Source organism: Vidua chalybeata, chromosome 4 (assembly GCF_026979565.1).
Source record: "Vidua chalybeata isolate OUT-0048 chromosome 4, bVidCha1 merged haplotype, whole genome shotgun sequence".
NCBI lineage: Eukaryota > Metazoa > Chordata > Aves > Passeriformes > Viduidae > Vidua > Vidua chalybeata.
Genome location: NC_071533.1, coordinates 29,516,180 through 29,539,359, shown reverse-complemented (window position 1 = coordinate 29,539,359; position 23,180 = coordinate 29,516,180). Strand labels below are relative to the sequence as shown.

Below are 23,180 nucleotides of genomic sequence, written 5' to 3'. Positions count from 1 at the left end.
CTGCCCTGTGCCCGTGAAGTAGATTGTTCACCTCTAATCTGTGTGTGGAACAGCTCTTGCGAGTGCTTCCTAATCTATTTCAGGCAAAACGAATCTGCTTAGCTGAGACTTTAAACTTGTAAGCTAACCTGGCTCATTCTGACTGAAGTGGATTAGTGATGCTTATGTGCGCGGGTATGCCAGGAGATCTGGTTGGATGCAGGGATAAGCAGGCTGAGTGTGGGAGGCTGAGCCTGTGCCTCAGGAAGAGTATATGCAGGTATCTCTACACTCCTTTCCAGAAGTCCCTTTAAATAGCTTATGTTAATGTGTCAGGAAGTGTGCTTTGAAAGCATAATAAATCTTGTGCAGAATAAGTATGCTGGGGTGCTTGCTGAGCACTTGTTTTCTATTAGCTGCTAGTCCTTACCTATTTTAAACTTAATATATGCCTGCTTTGTTGCAATTTTATCTAGTTCAATGACTTAGGGTTTCCCTATGCTGCTGGTTTTAGTCCTCGATATCTCTAGGTATAATAAGTTCAACTAATGTTTCAGTTGCCACTGGAACTGAGTACACACAACTACAAAGGAGAAAGACCAACTAAATTTTTCAAAAATATCTGTTAAAAAATTGCTGTCAGGCTTCTGAAGTTGACTTTTTTTATATTTTAGAAAAGTCCTACTAGAAAGTCTGCTGAAGCTTTCTTCCATTTTTCTCTGTTGCATAACTAAGAGAATTTCGATGCAAACCCATAGAAATCGCATGCTTTTTTGAGGTTGGTGATGTGATCTCTACTAAGTCAACCATTTGTCACTGATGGATGGTGCCTGCATCTAAGCTGCTAATTACTTCCATGCTGGAGTATAGGTGATGGAGCACTCATCATCCAATCTCTGTTCCTTCACCAGTGACAGACCCAGTAATGCCCAACCTGCTGTCCTGCTATGAGCTGAACATTTTCCAGATGTTAGGACTCCTCAGAAAAAGTCTCTGGAATGTGTAAATTTATCACCTGGGACTGAATGGACTTGGGATCAGACTTTTCGGTTGTGACCTCCTGTTTACTTATAGTAAGTCCTTTAAAACAGATCCAAATATTTTTATTTCAGATTTTTTTTTTCTGGTGAGCCCTAAAGCTGGGAGTGGCAGATGTTGCTCTCTGTGACAGTTTCAACTCCAAGTCAGATGTGCAGCAGGCTTTCTTTGCTCTCTCCCCCCACCCCTGAGACTCAAAAATCAAGGAATGCAAGACTAGCTGGGCAGTCTATGAAAAGTGGCTTTGGGCCAGAAGTTCCAAAAGAACCACAATAAATTTACGCTGATCAGTATTTTTTAAATGGTCAGTTCTTCAGCAGAGAAGTGAGCACTGAGTGCGGGTGCTCCTGCTGAGAACAGCCACGTTCTGAAACAGTTGGTACTTTCAATGTCAAAGTAGTTGTTTAACATATTGAAAAAAATATACCAGAAGAGCTTTGGGGGTTTTGGGTCAATGCCCACCTGTGATGATGAGTTATCTTGGAAATATATCCTCGATCTCACCAATGTCTGAGGAGTAAGTGCAGATCTGAAGACCTCATTGGTGCCATTACTCTGTGTTGACTGCAATGCCTGTGAGAATGGCTGTGCGTTCTGTGGGAATGGATTTCAGTACATAAACCCTGCACTATTGTGAGTAGAAAATATGTTCTTGCTAGGCTTTGATAAAAATCTATGAGGAATTCACCAGAAAATGAAAGCATTTCTTAGAGCCTAGTTTCTTTCCAGGATTCTTACTGAAGAAAGAAAGAAAATTGGTATGCTAGGTATTTCCTAGGTGTTGAGATGATTGGAATGAAAATGTAAATACCTTATAAAGTTCAGCTGTATTTTTTGTAACGTTTTACACATCATACCTAATTGTTGCTTCAACTGAGCAAGTAGCTGAGTCCTATGTCTTGGTGACTAAAAACTTTGGACAGAATGGTACCATTTGCTAATCATCCATGCATCTGAGACCATGGAAGCCCATGTGAAGATCATAAGATAAAGTAAAATACACGTTGACGTGAAGGCTGTGAGGGACGACTTGAACTTCACATTGCCTGTACTATATTCTGTTTTCCTCAGTGGAGGACTAGATCTTTTGAAAAATTGAGCTATTTAGTGAGAGAGCCTTACAGTTACTAAAAGCCTTTTTGGGCTGCTTCAGTGGGAAAGTTACGGTAAGGTCCATTTTGCAGGCTTCAAGCTATGTCATAGGACATAACCTAATCAGCCAGGTTTTCCAGTAAGAACAAATATAAATGCCCTGTTTTCAATGGTGCTTTTGCTATCAACACCCAATGTATTATTCAGAAATAATGGTGTTCCATCCACTTTGGCGTTCTATCAGTAGAAACAGTTGGAGTGAAATGCACCTGTTTGCAGCTGGACTGTTTCACACATCACTCTTACATAGTAGCGATAAAACAACATTCTGAATTATCTGTATAATGGCCTCAAAATTTGAATTAAATCAGTTATTTTACAAATTTTGTTTTTTAACAGCTTTTCTAGGTTAGAAAATAAACAATCAACCCAACAATGTGCTTTGTGTGTGTTCACTGTATCCAGAGCTCTGTTCTTTGTTGTCAATGAGATTTGACTTTTCCCTTGCTTGTTGTGGGTTCTTGTGGCACTTAGGAGACACACCATTTTGTCTCACAGATTGTACCGTCTCAGCTGCTTTGGATTTCCCCCTATTACCAGCAATCTAGCAAGTTTCTCCTGAATATCAGTACTTCACTAGGAGCTGAGCAACTATCTACTTCCTTCCAAAATATGCTGGTCTCCAATATCTACAAGGCAGCTGTGTGGCATGGCAAATGACCTTTGTGAAGCACGATACACCTGATGTAGCAGCGAGGACAGGCACCAGGTTTGGATGGGGAGTGGTGCAGTCTGTGTTTGATCAGTACAGCTGATGCTGTTTAGCACTGTCTGGGAGAGATAGAAACTGCTCTTCACCTATAGGAGTCTTGAAAAATCAGGAACAAAAATTAGCCTACAGTAAAGGTGGATCAAGGCAATGATGTGGGGGACTGTTCCTCTTTGCAGCTGCTGTTGTGTTGTGGGCTCGTTGTTGAGAAGAAACTTAGCTCTACATGCCTCTTTCCACATAGGCATGAGAAATTATGCCAGCTGTGCTGAACTGGTGGGTTGGTGAGACTCCTGACAGTAGTCAAAATGCTAGCAGTAGAGCATGCCTTGCTTTTACTGAAGAGTACAGCTTCAAGTTAGGTAGGTGTTTATTTTGCAGTGGTATAAGATGTTAATTGGTCACTAATCATTACCCACCTCTGCTGGAAAGGTGTAAGATCTGTCTTCAAACAGTTCATATCTGTCATTCTTAATCCAATGCCAACAATATACATAAGAGGAAACTGGTGAGATACAATTGATTTTAGTATTTTTTTCTGGAATGGGTAAAGGGGGGACAGTTTATTTTGGTGAAGCTCCACTGAAAATATTCTGTGGCAGAGCAGTAACAGTATCTTAAATAACGTTAGTCACTGAAAAAAATCTCTATAACCTGTTTTTCATTTACTCAAATTATTATCCCAATTTCTAATTTTAAGTTTGTTTCTATTTGTCTGTATCAGTGTCTCTTTTATTTGGTAGTTCAGGTACATAATTTATTTGCTAACTGTATACATGGTCAGTGCTTTACTGCATTGAACATGGCTCTCTTTACCGCTTGTAATCACATCACCTTTCCTACTAGGAAATTGTTGTAGAGCAAAAACGGGATATTAGAGCTGATGGCTTTGTAGAATTGGAAGGAAGGTTTGAATGCCTGCCTGACATAAATATTGCAGGCCGCCTTACATTCTTATCTACCTCTGGTCATGCAAATACAAAACCTTACTTTCCTGATCCCAGAAATAGTTTGAGCAAAGAAATCTATGTTTCTGTAGGTTGTTAGCAGATGCCCTGCTGCTGAATCATACTGCTTAATCAGTTACTGAAATAAGATTCTCAGAGAGCCATTTTAAGGGCATTAAATCAATAACAATAATTGCAACCATTTCCATTTCTCCAGTGGAGCCTGCTAAGAGTCTGTTTGGGCCAGGGCCAGATTCTTTTAGACAGGCTGGGATATCATCTTCCTTCAAACCTGGCAGTCACTCATGCTGTTTGTCAGCAAGTGCCTTGTTGTTCTGCAAGGTCAGATTTTAAATCTAGTGCCATAAAGCTTCTCTGTGACACAGAGAACATAACACTTAGGAACCAATGTGCACTAGGCAGTGTTCTGGAGATGTGAGGTTAATGAGAATGCATTTTCTGATTTTTTAATACCATGTGGAGACTGTAATTTGTTTGGATTTTTTCTTTTTTTTTTTTTTTTGCTTTAAATTAGACAGTAGAAAAGGGAATGGATTCTGCTGTGTTCTGGTAGTACGTGACCTTGTTTTACTCATGTACTTCTACTGATGAAGATGCTGAAAATGCAGACAAACCAATGTATTAGCATATTTCAGCAAGTCTGGTAAATGCCGCCTGTATGTCTCTCTTTGTATTTCTTGTAAAAGTAGAGAAGTGCAGATCAAAGGATCTTCCTTATCAGATGTTGATGCAAAGGCGTTTAACATGTTTTATTGACTAGCTCTGGAAGAAAGTACATAATTTGGAGTTCATCTTTGAAAATACAGCATTCAGAATGAAGAGAGTATTGCTCAGTGGATACTGGAAAAATCTGATATAATGTTCACAGCTGAACATTTTATAAGATATGAATTGGGACTGCAGACAGATAGGCTTTCTTCATAAAATATATATTGCTCCTTGTTCTTTTAGAGCAACCTCGTAGGAATAAGGCTGAGCTGTAGTTTTTCACACCAAAATGGTAAAATACACCAGTGTTTATATCTTGTGTTGCTTGCACTACTCCAGTCTGACCCCAGCTACCTTCTCTTATCTCAGAAATTTGGTTTATATAATTTGGTTTATAACTGGTGACTTAAACACAAATAAGAAATACCTTTCTCAGTCTTATGTTATGGCCTTTTACTCCACTTTGCTTTAACAGTACTGATAGAATTATTTTTTTTCCCCCTAGAATATAAGACTACATGATAGCTTAATCAGAGAAGGGTCAGATTGGAACAGACCGCAGTGGATCATATGGTCTAACCTCTCTGCTCAAGCACGACCATCCCAGAGCACATGGTGAGGGAGACTCCACAGCCCATCTGAACCATCCATTCTGGTGTGTGGTCACTGCACAGTAAAGAAGTTCTTCCTCATGTTCAGGTGGAACTTCCTGTGCATCACGTTCTGCCCACTGCCTCTTGTCCTATTGCTTGGTACCACTGAGCAGAGCCTGGCTCCATCCTCTTGACACCCTCCCTGCAGATACTGACAGACATTGATGAGGTCCCCTCTCAGTGTTCTCTTCTCGAGGCTGAACAGGCTCAGGTCTCTCAGCCTTTCCTCATAAGAGACGTGCTCCAGCCTCTTCATCTTCTTTGTTGCCTTCCACTGAACCTGCTCCAGGAGCTCCATGTCTCTCTTGTCCTGAGGAGCCCAGAACTGGATAGAACACTCCAGGTGGCCTCACCAGGGCTAAGAAGAGGGGCAGGGCCACTTCCCTTCCCCTGCTGGCAATGCTTTTCCTAGTGCACCCAGGATACTCTTGGCCTTGTCCTTCAGACTTTTTTTTAAAGAATAGGCAACTGAAACAGGAAATTAAAATAAAAATTTTAGGCATTAGCCTGAAATAAGCACTGTAAATTGTGGACCTTGAGGTAAAATTTGTTGTTGATAACTTGGAAAGACTTGGATGTTTAATTAATTCTCTTGTCATCTTGCTTAGAATAATATAAAAAAGTGTAAAGTTCAAAAGAAGGGAAGGCTATTTGGTATTAGTAGAATATTCTTAATTTTTACTATAACTTATAGTAATTTCTAGGAGGTTAGTCTGATGCAGAAGCCTGAGAAAAATGTTCTTTAATAGTAGTCCCAGCTCTTGATTCTCACTTTTCTCAGCTTTAATTCCACTGTCATCTTCTTTTTAATCACTAGAATGCCTTTCAGTGTAAAGGGTATATATATATGTTCCCATCATTTGTGTATTGTTGTTCCATATTAGAGGACTCTTTTTCTCAAACAGCTCTGAGGTAGGGGACAGTTTGGTACTTGGTGTTAATTTCCTGCCCTTCCTCTGGTTTTCATATAACTAAATTAATTTTAAATTTGATTAAATTTAGCTGCTATTTGTTCTTGAGGCTCATTGGCCCATTTCAGTTAAAGATGACCTTTTTTGGTCCATCTTTTATGCCCTGTGTTCTAAATCACTTTTTTTTTGTTTTTTGATATCTGCTCTTCTGTGTGTCTGCTTGTTGTGCTTCATTTCAGCAACATTTGAGTTGTAGCTTTAGTCCAAGAAATCATGTTACCATTTTGCCAGAAGCTGACGCCAGCCATCTGGTAAAATTACAACTCATATTAGCAAAACCTATAATTTCAGGAAATGTACCCAAAATTACTTTTATGATTAGTGGACAGGAAAGAGACTGAGACAGAGAAGTCAGTTGGGTACTTCAGAAATCATTTTGAGGTTTGCAGGCAAACGTCTTAATGGCAGTGATCTTGCTGCCAAATGCTGTTCTGCTTTTGCCTTCAGAATAGTTTGCATTAATAATGAGCAGCTCTGCTTGGAAATTTTTCACGTATTGCTCTTACGACGCAACTTTGCGAAGCAGCACCAGGTGAGGTGACAGTCTGTGTGAATGGATATGTAAAGTGCTTCAGCATACTGTACTGCTAAGGTTTTCCCACTGGAAATGCATCCCAGCCCCAGGGCCCATCAGTGTTATGGATGCTGAAGAAAAAATTATGTTTAGGCTGCTTTGGCCATGCAACACTAGCCTATGTGTTAAGTCTAATAGTTGTGAAATAAGTCTGCACTGAAACTAGGCAGGGTTTTATCAGCAGTTTGGTCATACATTTTGTCTCTGTGTCACTGGAGGAGCAGAGAGGAGGTGACAACAGCTCTCATTTGTGTATATTCTCAGGGAGAGGCAGGCAGCTCACCATGCCTTGGGAGCTGCACTTGCTCTGCAGTTGTTGAATGTATGTGTTAAACTAAGATGGAGTATATTTCTAATTTAAGACTTAAAGTGGTGATGAATTTACTATCTTCCTAGTTAGCTATTACAGTGAGTAATTATCCTCATAGTTAATTTAATTTGTATTTTTCTCATTTCAGCATTTAGTGATTGGATCTTGCTTCTTGTCTATTGGATAAAATCCTTGTTCATCTAGGCAGTTGGGAAGAATGGAGTTGTTTCTGCATAGCAATCACATTGCCTGTTTACATAAAATAAATGTTACTGAATGATAGTCCTAGACTTCATAGTTGAGATTTCTGGTTCATGTGTTGGTACCTATGGCTTAATGTGTGTTAACTCAGAAGAGTTTTTCCATAACACAATAACACTCCAGCACAGCTTAATCAAAGTTCTCTACTAGAAGACCAAAGGGTCATCCTCATTGCTCCTCAGACTCTTTTCCCATGGATGAAACTATCCTAATCAGTTTTTGATCTGGGCAGCTGGGGAGGTTCTTGTATGCAGTGGAGTTGATGCTGTAAAACTGACCCAAAGGACTCCTTTTATAGGGAGTATAGATAGTCTAGTCTGGGGACAGAAAAGCATGAGAAGATAGAACAGAATGCATAGCAGTACTGTGGAGATGTCAGGCCAGCTTGGAAAGCCCTCACAGCTACCATAGACCCACAAACTTTGCTTACTTTTTGAAACAAAGGTTGAATTCAAACCCAAAATTGTTCAAACCTGTGAAATTTTAAGGAGTGCTTAGTCTCCTTTTGCACTGTAAGAGGATTCATGATCCTTTTTTGTAAAGAAATCCTTTATTACATGTGTATCTATCATGGAAGAGTTCAGATGATTCTGGTGGTACATCTCTAGCCTTTGCTAAGTACTTATACCACAGCATCTTTAAATTTGAAAGGCGTGTAAGAAACTGCCTGCCTAGTTTTCTAAACTGAGAATTCTTCAGCCCACATGCTTCTCAAGTAATGTATCTAAAGATACTCTGTTTATGTTGTTTTAAGTGTGATCTAATGTTTGCTTTTGGCAAGAAACTCTTCCTTGTTAGTATGCACAGAAAGAGTAGTTTACACGAGGCTGACATATTAACTGGCTGTTCTAAATGGAGCAAACAAGAATACTTCTGCTGTATCTCTAGCAGTAGTAGTGTAGGCTTCTTGTAGTAATCTAATTCATGGGGAAACCAATAAGCAGATATTCTTAAGTTATTCAAGTAAGAGTTTTAATTTGGAGAGGTAAAAATTTTAATATAAAAACCCAAGTAATGGTACAGTTGTCAAAGTGGAAAGGTTAAGACAATGCAGTTGAAAATTGTGTCCTTACCTTTTATACCTTAGAGGTCCTTTCAATGGAAGTATAATCAGTGCTTCATATTGAGTGGTAACATGCAGGATTTTATGGAGGATTTGCTTGTTTTGTTTTTAATAGTTGCTGGAAAATTTGGCACCCTTTAAATTACTCAAGGCTTTTTTTTTTTCTGCTTTTCCTTTTCTGAGGAAAAGGGGAGAGAAGCCTTTCATTAGTTCCACATGATAGTTAACTTGTCACATTTTACAGCTTAATCCTTCTTTAAAGAGTTTTCAGTGAAAAGACAAACCAGCTATCTTCTGCATAACAGTCATTACTAATATAAATACTAAAAATAACATAATTATTTATATGAACACAGTAAGATTGGTGATAATACAGATCTCCTCCTACTGTGGATTGTTGCCTCCCGCGATATCTTCCAAAGAATGCAAGTGAGTTTATTCTACATTATATCTATTCACTGTTCTTGATGAAAACATAACAATGCCAAATTAAAATCAAGGAGTAACTTTTGTACTTTTGCTGTTAGTCTTCCCTTTCAGGGAGCTAAGAACTATGAACAGTGTTCCTGATAAAGTGGCCTAAGCTCCCCACTTCTACAATAATACTGTATTGGTGTGTTAATATCTTGTCAGTTGGGAGATGGCTTTGAGGAAAAGAACTTTAAATTGTTGGTTGCTTTTTGTTTGTTTGTTTGTTTGTTTTTAAATGCAGTTTTCTTATTACTGTGTGATGGAGGCTTTCAACGTTTTCCTCATGGGTCACTTTCACATTTCCCTCTTAGCTCCACCCCATGCTTGCCACAGCATTGTAATTCTCATTTTCTTGTGTGTCAAATTTTGAGGTAAAGGCAGAACTTATGTAAGGCATTATTCACTGATTATTTGCTGTGATTGTTTGCTTTCTTTTTGAAACAAGGAGAATGCAGGCATGTTTTGAAACACTTCAAATATGAGAATTAAGCTCATGAATTACTTATGAACAAGTGTTTGTGGAAAGTAAAATCCCCTAGTTTCTCTCTTCCTCTTATATGGTTTATTGCTTTAATATGGACATCCAGTCTCTATTAATACATTTTATACCATGATTCTTTGTGTTAGAGCATTAAAATGTGCTATGACTTCAACTCAGATTATCCTCTCTTTTAGCCAGAGCAGCCCTTGTGTTGAGAATGCACAAAGAGAGAAGAAAAGGCCTTTGGTTTAAAGCATTAAGATTTGCTGCTCCTCTTGCTATTGCAAAGAGAATCTGTGGAATCCACATGAACTATAATACATCCAGGTTCTGTGTTGGTGTGTGCCTGAACCTTGTAGGTGGTTGTATGATCATACATACTTTATCATAATCTAAAGAATGTGGCTGCTTGTAGCTCAGACTGTTTCTTCTAAACTCTTGCTTATGAAAGGTCTGTTCATCACTCTTCTACCTCTGATATTTCTTTATCAAGCCACTTAGTCTAAATACTGCTAAATAGATATAAATTCTTGTAGCATTTTCTCATTTTCTAAACTGCTTTTTGTATTTTCATTTTCTAGTGGGTTTTGTGTGCTATTTCATATTTTATCACTTGTTAAATACTTCATGTATTTGTGCCAGAAAAGGGTAGGATTATGTGATAGGTCTTTCATTCCCAGAGTTAAAGCAAAGTTTTCTTTTTAATGGTTTCTGTGTGTTTGTCCCCATAACTGATAGTAAGGGACATGGCTCTGTGATGCACTCACTACCCATGTATTATCAGATATTGTCTCTCTTTTAAATAAATCCATTTGTTTTCTGTGGGGAATGGTATGGAATAAAGCAGTCTCTGAGACTGTAAAGTAGCATTGGAGGCTAAAGGGGGTTGGGAAATAGAGGCGTGGGATTAGAGAGGGAGCCATGTTCACAGGCAGTCCTAGAAGAGAAAAGTAAGTTGGATGGTGAAATAGAGAGAGAAGGGGTAAAGTCAGTTGAAATAGGATTGTGGGGTTAAATAGAAGCAGGTGAAGAGGAGGCAGAGACCATGTGTGTTGGGAAACCTCGAAGTGTCTGTTCAGAAACATTCAGGAGAGGTCAGCACACTAGGACTTGGTGAAAAGCTTCAGCAGGTAGATGGAAAGTTGGGCCTGAACTTCAGTAGAGAGGGAGATAATTAAAACTGGCTCAGAAGATTAAATACAGCTGGACATAATTAAATTTAAACAGGAAACTTTAATTGTGGTGTTTTTTAAATTTAATGAATACTAAATCTATTTTTTTGTTTGCTGTCAAATTTGTTTGGCATAAGTAAGTAATTAGAGGAGCACTTTGATTTAATGTATGTTGCTTTGACCACTTTGCACTGAATAAACTACATTAATCAATGGTTAAAGTATACTGAAATAATGAAAAAAGAGCAGGATAATTTCTAATACAATGAAACATTGCATGTGCTGCTCTATTAAGTGTTGTCAGAGCTTTGCTGGGAGGTTAATAGTAAAGCAGGAGCAGAGAATCTTTTTGGCTGCTATTTTGTTCTGGAGCATGGAGCGGTAAATAATGGAGTTAATGGAGAGATTTGAGGTGTGTATATGTTTGGAAGAATAGTTTAGCATTCTTAGAAAAAGCATGTGTTCTTTTAGAATGAGTTACATTGCTTATGACGTATTTTATTTTGAAGAAAACCTCTGAAAGTTTGTAAATCTCTATTGCAGTCTTGTTCTAATTGACATATGTACTGATTAAATACAGAAGGTTTTTTATTTTCTTCATCTATGCAATTTATTCAACACAGTTTTGTGACTCCATTACTATGATCACATTTGCTATCGTTTATAGCACAGCAAAATTATTCTGTAACTTTCATTTAAAGCTCATAACTTCTGTTAAATTTGTGACTTTATCTGAATTATCTTAACTTTGTTGAGTCCTTGTATGAGAATAATTGTCCTCTACCATAACCTATAAAAAAAGGTGGTAGATTCTTCATTTGATTTTTGTATTTCAGTTATTGCATGTTGGCTGCTTTGGTTTGTTACTCAGCTATTGTTCAAAATCCTTCCCATATACAAACCGCGTAGCCAGTATTCAGACCAATATATTAACTGTTTTCTTAAACACATCATGTATGTGTCTTGCTTGTAGTGTTTTGCAACATTTGCTGTCATGGCCATAACTCAAATACATATTTTTCTTTGGTAAAATATGGTTCACAGTCTCAGTGTTAACTCTGTTATTTATTTATACCTGCTTGATGCTGTATGTGAATCCCCTTCTCATGCATGTTTTTTCAAATGGGCTTAGCAGGCCTTAGAGGCCTGGCTTGTTAGATGTATTTGCACTTGTGTGGTAGCTTGGGCTTGGATCAAGTGCACCTTTTAAAGCCTAATTCCTGATTGTCCACACCTGCTTCCCTATAGCATGAGTTGAAGCATGGCTGTCCCAGAACACCTTCTGGGTGAAACTAATGCAGAAGGTGTGCTCCAGCTGTGAGGGTCAGTTTAGGCTTTGGGGAGGGTCTGGGAATAAATCGCTTCCTCTCCCCAGAGCTGGTATCCTGTGGGCACCTCTGCCCCTACAGTGCTGCGCTGCTTGCTCGTGAGGACCAATGCACCAGTGTTGTTCTTGGACACAGTGTGTCTATAAGGGTCTTACACTTCTTTTTCAGAAGATAAATTTGGATGTTGAGATCTTAGGAGATCCTTTGCTTGGGTGGGATGTCCCTATTTTGCTTTCTATTTACCTCAATTCAGTATTGCACAGTTAAATAACGCAGTAAAAAGCTCAGATATATTACAGTGTTAAGATTTAGTCAAATATCAACAGAAGTTTTTGTGTTAGTTCAATTGTCTTTGTCTGCTAAATCTGTACTTACAAAAGATTTGTTCTAGGAGCGTCCACTGGCCATAAATCATGTTGTGTCTGTAGCTATACTGTCTTTTCATTAATGCTGTCATGATACTTAGGTTAGTCTCCAAGTCAGTCTAATATATTAATTTCCAAGATAATTATTTAAAACCTTTTCACAATCTCTTATTTTTTGTTAAAAACCAAACCCCACCACCCCCCAACCTCCACCTCTCTGCATCCACCTAATTTTCTTTTTTCTTTATAGTTTCAAGTAATAAAAATGGAAAAATAAAACCAAACAGTACTGATGGAAATTTCATTTTCCCATGTTATGTGGGTTTATAGGTTAAAAATATTTAACGACTTTTTTATCTGTATTAGCAGGATAGAAATATTTCAGCAGTAAAGCAGGAAGTGAAGTCATCCTCGCAGTACAGAATGCAACCTGTTGTGGCAGATAATCCTGAGCAGTTTTCCCTTTAATCTTTTAGTATTGCTTGACATTTCTTGTTCTGAGCAACTGTTGTTCATATTTATTTTTATAATCTAACTTCTATGAAAATGTAATGGATAAAGCTGAAGAATTACACTTAAACAGCATTTAATGTTCAATAGAGGTGGGGGCTGCATGCAGTCTTCAGTAGGGGTGTGGGATGCCTTCATCAGCTCTGAGTTTACTGTTACATCCGTCTGGAGACTTCCATTTTCCTTAGGCATTTCTTGCAGTTTGTTTTCCCATACAATGGAAGCATTAAGAAACTTACCTGGGAATTGCCAAGTTAGATTAATTGACGAAGTTTAATGAGTTTTGCATGTTTATGCAGAGTCTTGCCACTTACATTGCTGTTTTGGTGTCTGTCTGAAAAAAGATCTTTGTGGTCCGAGACAGGTAGGAAAACCAACAGCTTTCCTCAGTTGTTCTTCTGGTTTCAGTTGATTTGAGTAATTTTGGTTTTGGTATAAATGAAAGAGACACGGTACTAGCTGAAAACATATGATTTCAGTTCTCTGGAAGTTGATTTGTAAATACACTTCTTCCTGCAAAATAATAATACTTTCTTATTCCTATCTACCATCTATATGGAAATTATTCTATCTTGTGTATTAGCTGACAGTAGTTAATTCTGAAAGCACTTACATGACAGAAGGAAGCTTTAATGTTTCAAATCGCTCAGATAATGTACATCCATCTGTGCTTTAGCAAATGCATCACCTCTCTGCATACTGATGATTTCTGATGTAGCACTGCTTGTAATTAAATTTTGATAATGTATTTTACAGGCTTCTTGAAAAAACAAATTGAGTTTATTCATGCAAATGCAAAGTAAAATAGAAACCACTAACAACTAAAGCTAATTTCATGAACTGATGGTCACTCAAAAATGTAGGAATAATTAAAAATATATACTACTACTAGTGTACAATTTTAATTGGCTGGAATTTCATTTGGGTATAATAACAGTAACAACAGTGATATTTTTGTCACTTAAACATTTACCATGTTCTTGCATTTGATTACTTTAATGTTTCAAAGCTGACCTTTTATGTTGGTTGCTTAAAGATAAAAATTGGAAGTATGTATTAAATTATTGAAACAAATGCAGCATTTGCAGTTTTATCAAGTACTTACTAAACCAGTAATTGCATATATAATGCTGCTGATACTGAAAAAATGCAATTAAACTTTTAAGCTACACCCATGGCTACTTAGAGAAACATTTGTGGTAGAAACTAGAATTTCTAGGTTGAGAGGATGTAAACCTCTTGTTCAGCTTTTTTTTTTTTTAAACTACTGATTTTTACATTATTTACTGCTTCAACTTTCCAAGTTGAGAAAATAAAGTGTAGTATTGTTTTGTTCACAATGCCCAAACTATTTAGCGAGCCTGATATGTAAATTGTATTACCATCAGATGATACATGCATCAAAATTTGACTTTTGATGAAATGCTGTTACTAAACATCACTCCCACATGCTAAGGTTTCTGAGCTTTGGGGAAAGATATTAGATGAAAACATTTCTCTTAGAACGCACTCTTCATGGCATCTTTCTTAAATGCTCCTTACTGTATACAGAAAAATAAACACATATGCTTTTGCTACCACTTGAATATAAAAACATAGACATTAGCTTCTGGTTTGGGTCACATGCACCCAAGTGTCCTAAAGCTTTTTTCCCATGGAAAAATCAAGAGTCAGCACAGTGTCTGCTTCCTTCCATTGAATGTGTGGTGCTTAATTGTCTTGTAGTGTTAGCTTCTCATTCACTGATTGGAACTTAATGGGTGCTTTCTTTGAACACATATTTCAGGGACTGATCTTATAAGGTTTTATTTGGAGGAATCATCACCTGGATAGATATGTGGAGAAGTGAGAACCCTGGCTTTGGGATATAAGTAGTGTTTCCCTAAGGAAGAAAGGTGCAGAGAAGTGCAGAATCCCAGCTATGAATCCTCCTCAGAGAAAGAGTGGAAAAACGCCTGTGAATGTGTTTCTGTGTCTTTTATGGTACAACACACTGAAAATTACAGTACAGCTATGGTTTCTGGTACTTTGTTCCCTATTAACCAAAAAGGTGGATGTTTTTGCAAATGTCATGGAGCAAAGTTGGGGTTTATATGCTCTCTGTCCATCATACAAAGCCCTAGTTTGTTTGTTAAAAAAACAACAGAACAAACAAAAAACTGTAAGAGATAGGTGAGTTAAGAAAAAGGAGGGGGTGATGGTGGTGGTGGGAGAGGTTCAGAGATTATCATTCTGTGCTGAAGTACTCATGGAAACATCCTTTGCTGTTCCTACTCCAAGGAGACTCAGGAGTTGTGCTCCCATGCAGTAATTGTGGTGTTGTGCTTTCTGAATCTCTCTCTCACAGTGTGGCCTGCTGAGTGTGTGGGAGGGCTGTGGGCTCCCAAGGACAGTGGCACAATGACAAAGCTAATTTCTCTCTGCACACACTTTCATGTACTGCTTTCAGAGCCTGTGTGTCTGACTGCTTGTTGAGGTGTGTCTGAATTCATCTACTCAACACATTGCTTGAATCTAGGGAAACCAGAGTCTGGATGTGCCAGCCTCAAAGGCTATAGAGCTGGAAATCTGATAGCAAATTCAGTCATTAATTAGTCTGTGTTATAGCCCCTTGTTCTTATATGTTGCTTGGAGGCACATGGGTAGCTGAATGCATGAGTAATTTGGAAATTGCATTAGTATTTTTCAGTTTCTATTAAAATGCACCTAATTTTGGCCTTTTTTAACATCTTAGAGACTCATTTAACAATTACTGTAGCTTCTTAGGTTTTGGAGAACTTTACTACTCCTTCAAAAGTCCCCATAACTACTAACAGTCATTTTTTTTCCAGGTGAGGTATGTGCCATTTCTGGGCCACACAGGTTGCCTAGTGATGTCTGCTTTTGACCCCGGGCATGTTTCTGGCCAGCTTAAGACTTGGCAGTGATAAGGCTGTATTCTTTAATGGGTTTTCTCTTCTTTATTAATCTAAAAGGAAATTAGAATAACAAGAAATGAAGCTTTCAATTATATCTGAAAATATGCTGCTCTTAATGCATAAGACCAAAAGCAGTTTGTTTTTTTGAATAATATACAAAGTCTGTAATCAAATGAGAGGGAAATTAAATGCCATTTGAAATGATCTGTGCACAATTTTTTGCAAGTAATATTGCATATTTGTATCTTCTGTGAACATGAATGTTAATAGTTCTTGTGGATTCTCTAGAAGGGCAACTAGTTCTTCTGAATTTTGCTGACTCTGGTGCTTAGAGAGACTATGATCAGACTGTTTGACAGAACAAGTAATTCTCTTGCTAGAAAGTTGCCTGAAGTTTTTTTTTTTTTTTTTCCTAGTTGTGTATCAAGTAGAAATTATTCCTTGTTTCCTGAAGTTTTTAGTTGCCAGGAATAATACAATTAAATAGGTTTTTACTACTTCATCTAATAAAAAAAGTAACATTTGTAATTTTCCACTTTTTCTTTATCTCCTTAGAATGTGAAAGCATTTGCATCTTCAGATAGCCTAGCCAAGGTCCAAGAAGTAGCAAGCTGGCTTTTGGAAATGAATCAGGAACTGCTCTCTGTGGGCAGCAAGAGGCGACGAACTGGTGGATCTCTTCGAGGTAATGCTTCCTCAAGCCAAGTAGATGAGGAGCAGATGAATCGGGTCGTAGAAGAGGAGGAGCAGCAGCAAAGACGACAACAAGAGGAGCAGCACATTGGGAGGAATGGAGAGATAGGAGGAGAAGAACCTGGATTTGTTGACAGGCATGAGTCTCAGCAGGAGCAGTTAGAAGAAAATAATAATAGACTTATTACAGTGGATGAAGATTCCACTTGTAACCAAGAGGAAGATGATGATGAACATGCTGGTGATCAAGAGGAGGAGGTGGAAGAGGAGGAGGAAATGGACCAGGACAGTGATGATTTTGATCAGTCTGATGACAGCAGTAGAGAAGATGAACATGCTAACAGTAATAGTGTCACGAATTCCAATAGCCTCATGGACTTGCCCATTCACCAGTCATCGCCATTCTACATGAAGACAAAGGTGAGAATTTTTTTGTGCTCTTAATCCTCATTAACTTTAGGTTTTGGAAAAAAAAAAAGGCATATTTAGCACAAGCGAAAGTTTTACAGTGAAGCAAACATTTTATTTCCTAAAGAGCTTACAGTGAAGGATTTATGTTAGCTGTTAATAATAAAAATATTTGCATGCATTTGACATGAGCAAATACCCCTATATATTTTAAGGAATAGTATTCTGATGACTATGGTCAAAATACCAAGATGTTTCTTTACAAATATTTTTACATAAGACCTCCTGGCATTATTTATGCTATTTTCCTTCTCCAAGTGGGCTAGAAGGGAAGGTAAGCAATCGTACCCACATTGTGTTCTCAGACAAGATCTGGTTCATTTAGGTGAAAACATTGTAATGAAAAGGTAGGGTGGAATATTATAGAAACATGAAGTTCTTCCTGCTGGTCTGCTGAGTTCCTTGACAAAATACAGGTTAAAAAAAGTACAATCGCCAGTCATTCAGTTAGGAATTCATTATTTAATGTCTTATTGTATTCTGCTTGTGAGGACCTTGAACCTGTGTGCTGGTTGTTGAAAAGTTCAGATTTGCAATAAGAATGTGGAAATTAATCTTCATACTTTTATCTCTACTTATATCACCTAACATTTTCGATTAAAGAGAAGTTACTGGGTTATTGGCTGCAGTGTACATTTGTAGTTCACTATATTTTCCAAGTTCTTTGGGAAGGAGGAATTCCATTAACTCTTAGGAGCAGCAAAATAATGAAAACAGTGATACTGACTGGTAGGAAAGAGGAGCAGGCCAGTGTTCTTCTGGGAGAATGTTCTTCCTAAGTCTATGGACTGATTTCTTTTTCTTATTCATTCATTGTTAATAAAACACCTAGCCTCCACTCACCTTTCAAAAAACAAAACCTCCTCAAACTTTTGAATTTTACTTTAAAAAATAATTAAAACCTGATGTAAAATGAAACCACAGAAAAAGTCAGCTAACATAAGTTAACAGGTTGATTATGAGCATAAATGTATAGAGATGGATAATCAGTCTTGAAGATGCACCTGAACAGGTAAATAGGGGGAATATTTGCTTCTGGAATCTGCAGTGATGTTTTTGTTAATAACAATAGTATGCAATTGCATGTTTAAAGTATCTCAGCTAGCATATTTTATTTTTGAAAAGTTGTAATGTTTTCACATGAGTTTTTTACATAATTTTATATTTATAAATCTACTCTTAGGGTACTGAAATATATGCTTTCTAATTTGGAATGAAAAACTGTCATATTTCATATAATTGAATTGAATTTTACTGCTGAAATCCTTGGTTTTATTTCAACACATTGGTTTTCATGTATTTAGTATGTTTTACTGAGTATCATGTAACAACTTGCATCCAGTATGGACAATAATTAATGTAGGAAATTCTTATACTCAAAATGATGTTTTTAAGTCTCTGAATTGGAAACTTGTTGAAGTGCTTTGTAAGTAGCTATACTCAAATTATGTACAGACAGAGCAGAGCACAATTTTCACTGGTGGCCAGTTCTGAAGCTTTTTTATTGACTTCAGTAATGAATGTAGCTTTTTCTTTCTTTTCTTGAGGCATATTTGACATGAACTGAAACAAGCCAGTGTAGCCTGAAGGAAGATGTCTCAAAGATCTTTGTACAGATGCAAAATTTCTGTGTGGTCTGATAGTTGCTCTGCTTATTCGATGCAGGGCTGGCCATTTTTGTCTGTGCTCTGTCCCCAGGCTGTGCTTCTGCAAGACTTGTTGGGCAGTCAGGTAGCAAATCATATTTGGATTTTTTTCAGCAGCTCTGTGGTGGTGCAGCTCTGTTTTAGGAAGTTTCAACTGTGTGCCTGAAGTATCAGCACAGGTTAGAAAGCTGCTTGAGCTGGCACTGCTCAGCATGATGGTTACACATTAGAACTGACAACATGAAACATTCATGTTACCAATTCATTAATAAACCAATATTTAACCAGAGGAACACATTCTGTGTTACAAAGTGTTGTGGAAATACATCTGTGAGAGCATGAATGAATTACCAGAGTAAAAATAAGCATGACTAATTAATATGCTGCTTTTGAGAAGAAAAGGGAGTGTTAGTAGACTTGTTAGCTATATTTACAAGTGATTTCTGTTTCTACCTGTTGAGGATAGGGTAATACTAGGAGACTTGAACCTGGTGGACTTATTTTTAGCTTTTCAGACATGTTTCTCAGCGTTTGTAGTCAATTACAGTTCTCAGAACTCTGGCTGAATTACCTTGCTGTGTGCTGTACTCTGTGAAACTTGCTTTGTGCCACCATTACAGGCAGTGATGGCTGAATGCCCTACTTCATGTCCGTATGTCAGATGTAAACCTGGCTCCTGAGAATCATTCCTGATGCAACACAGTTTGTTCTGCTTTACATATGGGCAGCACACTTTCATCACTACCAAATACCAAGAGATAATAGTGAGACCAAACGAAATAGCAACTGCTACTACTGTAGGTGTTGTGCAGCTCATCTTAGTTTTTTAATATCTCTGTTCTTTGTCCTTTTACTTTTTCTTCCTTTCCTCATAAACTACTGAATAAAGTCTTTCTCTAATCTGACTTTTTGTTTGTTGACCTGCAGAATCCTGTGTGGCTAAGGAAGGAAATGTCATATTTCCCCCATAACACCACAGTGTAACCTGCTTGTGTTTGCTGCTTGTCACTTTAGTAGCAGCAAGCATGCGGTGTTCTAATAGATATATATAAAATATATAGAAATATTTGCCTCATACTACTGCTCTGTGCAAATAACTGATATAATTGCTGCTATAATGTTGTGAAAATGTTATGAGTAAAGGGCATGGGAACTTGAAATGAGAAGGCTGGTGGTTCAGGAGGGACTTCATTGCATTCACCAGCACCACACAGGAATCCAGAAGGATCCTTGTTGTTACCTTCTATGATTTCCTGCATAAAATATTAGGCTGCTCTGTATTGACTTCTGTGCAAGCTAAAACTTATTTTTTGAAAAATGTCACTGTTTGAAAACAGGAAACTGTGCACCAGGGCAAGTCTCTCTCAAGCCTAGTTTAATAGTTTGTTAGTCATCATCAGTGTTCAAACTTCACCTTTACTCTGCCTTCTTCCTGTTGTCTGACTTTTTCTATTACAATTTTGTTTTATTTTCATGTTGTATTAAAGAGCTGTTTAACAAATGTGTTTTTTTCTCCCCATACGTTAAGCAATCATGTTCTTCCCTGAAAGATCTCTTAAATGTAAATAATAAGGACAGTGTGTTTTTTGGGCATATTTTGCTATTTTTTGTTCTTCTTACGATACTTCTCTGAGCACTTTGGTGTTGGAACATTTCTCTTGAATTACAGATGTCTTTATATCTTGATCAGCAATCTGGATGAGGGGATTGAGTGCACCCTCAGTGAATTTGCAGGTGACATCAAGTTGGTTAGGAGTGTTGATCTGCTGGAGGGTAGGAAGGCTCCATAGAGGGATCTGGACAGGCTGGATTGATGGGCCAAGGCCAAGTATATGAGGTTTAACAAGGCCAAATGCCAGATCCTGCTCTTGGCTCACATCAGCCACATACAGTGCTACAGGCTTGGGCTGAGTGGCTGGAAAGCTGCACAGCAGAAAAGGACCTGGGGGTGCTGCTGGAGAGCAGCTGAACGTGAGCCAGTGTATGCCCAGCTGGCCAAGAAGGCCAATGGCATCCTGGCCTGGATCAGCAATAGTGTGGCCAGCAGGACCAGGGCAGTGATCATCCTCCTGTACTCACACTGGTGAGGCCACCTCAAATCTTGTGTCCAGTTCTGGGCCCCTTAATGCAGGAAGGACATTGAGGGGCTGGAGCGAGTCCAGAGAAGGGCAATAGAGCTGGGGAAGGGTCTAGAGAACAAGTCCTGTGAGGAGCAGCTGTGGGAGCTGGAGTTGTTTAGCCCAGAGGAGGCTCAGGGGAGACCTTATCACTCTCTACAAATACCTGAAAGGAGGGTGTAGCCAGGTGAAGGTTGGTCTCTTCTCCCAGGTAACAAGTGGTAAAACAAGAGGAATTGGCCTGAAGTTGCACTAGGGGAGATTTAGATTGTATATTAGGATACACTCCTTGCAGGGAAGGGTTGTCAAACACTGGAACAGGCTCCTCAGGGAGGAAGTTGAGTTAACATCCTTGGAGGTATTTAAAAGACATGTAGATGTAGCACTTAGGGACATGCTTTAGTGTCTGACTTGTAGCAGTGTTAGATTGATAGTTGAACTTGATGATCTTAAGAGACCTTTTCCAACGTAAATGATTCTATGGTATCAGAACTGCAGTTAAAACAAAGTAGCAGCTATGCCAAGGACAGTTAAAATTTATTTATGCAATGTATTTACCTATTGATATATCAAATAACTTCATGTTTGACTGATTTGTCTAATCTGATGCAAGTCTTCTTCAGAGAGCTTTCTGTTCTGTAAGGTTGGCCTGTGTCCTTTGTACCTACAGAACTAATGCTCAGTTGTATTAAAGTGACCGGAGTTTTCTCACATGTCAGGTTCTTTACTGTTTGTTATTTTTTACTTTAGTTGATCTGTGTCTTGTCAAATGTTGCCATATCTGTTTTAAAAATACTAAATAGCACAAGAGAGCTAAGTAAATATATATAGCAGTCTGACAAAAGCATGTTCTTGATGCTGATTCTTCACTGATTGCATTGGATTTGTGGCATCCATTTTCAGTGCTTTGTGATGACTTTGTATTAATTAAGTTCTGTTGGGTAACAATTAACCACAGCATAAGCAAACAAATACTCTTACATCCCATATTTCATAGCAACTGCATTTAAATACTTTTATCCCTCTACATGTGGGATTCTGTTGCAATGCAAGGACAAGCATGTGTTACTAGCAGTTGCCATCACTGTGAAATAGCTCATCTAAATTATCATTCTTGCTTACTTGAGGTTTAAATTGTTTGTCTACCGGTGCTCATACTCTTGAAATTGTAGTACTAGCAGATGTATCATGCTGGCAATATTTTATGTTTATCAAAATTGGTGTTTACGACAGAGGTGATACCAGCATGATTTTGTGGAAGAAAATGTCATCAATGCTATAATCCTATTTTATGACAACCACTGCATTATTTTCTCTTGTACTGACACCTGGGTTTCACCACAGAGTTATCTGTGTTGTACTCTGTTTACTTTTCCAAGTTTTTTTCCTGTAAATCTATAGGTTTATTTGGTATTTCTGAAATATTTTGATTGTTCTGATTCTTAAAAATATTTTGATAATAATACATACAATCTTAAACTTGTTCTAATTTTTTGTCTTTGTTTGCATAACAATTCCTGTAACTCACAGTTTCATAGTTTTTAAATATTAATGTCTTCAGTATACTTAAATATTTTATTTTTAATTGATGTTTTTGGTTCCCATTAAGATGAGTTGTTTTCCTTCAACTGCTGCGAACTTTTTATATTTACAGGAGCATTGCTTCTTGGTTATCTTAGAAATTGTTTCTAAACAGCTACAGTAATTTACGGGTTCATTCATCTCTGGTTTGGGTTTGAAGGGAATTGATTTTGTGGGGAAAAGAGTCATGATCACTGGTATGCAACCTCCATGAATTTAACTTTATTCAATTAGTTTTTATTTATCTAAAATTCAACATTACATAATACTTTTAATATTAAGTATCTCTAATGTTGAAGCCACCTCAGTTAGGAAATACCCACTTTAAAAAAAATTAAACACATTAATTCATGAAAAGCATTATCTGCATTATTTCCAGCAAATATTGTCACAGATTTCTATGGTGTAGGCAAAATAGCCACTTGATATCAGACTAACAGGAGTGAAATGAATTATGTAAGGACCTGAATTTTAAAATCCAAGTAAGCAGGTGGAGCAGGAAGATTGTTAGCTGCTGCATAGCCATTCCTGCTCGAGGTTTCAGAAAACACTTTTTTCTGCTCTGCTTGTATGGTGGGATTTCTGCAGGAGCGTTTGAGCCCATTTATGTGAAATGCTTTATCCTTCTGGGCAACAGGCACTGTTCAACAAGAATCTTTGCAATTTACGTAAACATTTATTTCCTTTTCTTTTATTGAGGCTGTCATAAAATTTAGCAGATTAGGTTATATGAATGTGAAATGTTACTTCTGTGTTAACTGTTTGGATTGTGAGGGTGACTTCTCAGAAGGGGTCAGGCATTCGTGTGTGCAGAACCCTCCAATAACTTCACTAATTAGTATCCTCCTCAGATGCAGGTTTGCTTGCTGCAGAATTGTGGGTTGTGATTGTTTTGTTGGTTAGCAGAGCTTCCAAGGAAACAGATTAGGTAAAATGAAGATGACAAATTATTGTATAGTTGCATCTACAACCACAAAAAACACTTTGATACCCTTTCAGAAACTGTCGTATTTTAGCATTTACTTCATTACTAAAGATAATAAG

The 23,180-nt window shown here is 37.7% G+C and overlaps 1 protein-coding gene across 2 annotated transcripts in view; it reads left to right on the top strand.

Moving 5' to 3' along the window:
• FBXW7 (F-box and WD repeat domain containing 7) overlaps positions 1-23,180 on the top strand; it is a 176,418-nt gene that overhangs the window by 60,462 nt on the left and 92,776 nt on the right. For both annotated transcript variants that reach the window (XM_053941379.1, XM_053941380.1), the window contains exon 2: positions 16,187-16,744. In XM_053941379.1, coding sequence (XP_053797354.1) covers positions 16,256-16,744 — 489 coding nt within the window. In that variant the 5' untranslated portion in view covers positions 16,187-16,255. The remainder of the gene's footprint in view (positions 1-16,186; positions 16,745-23,180) is intronic.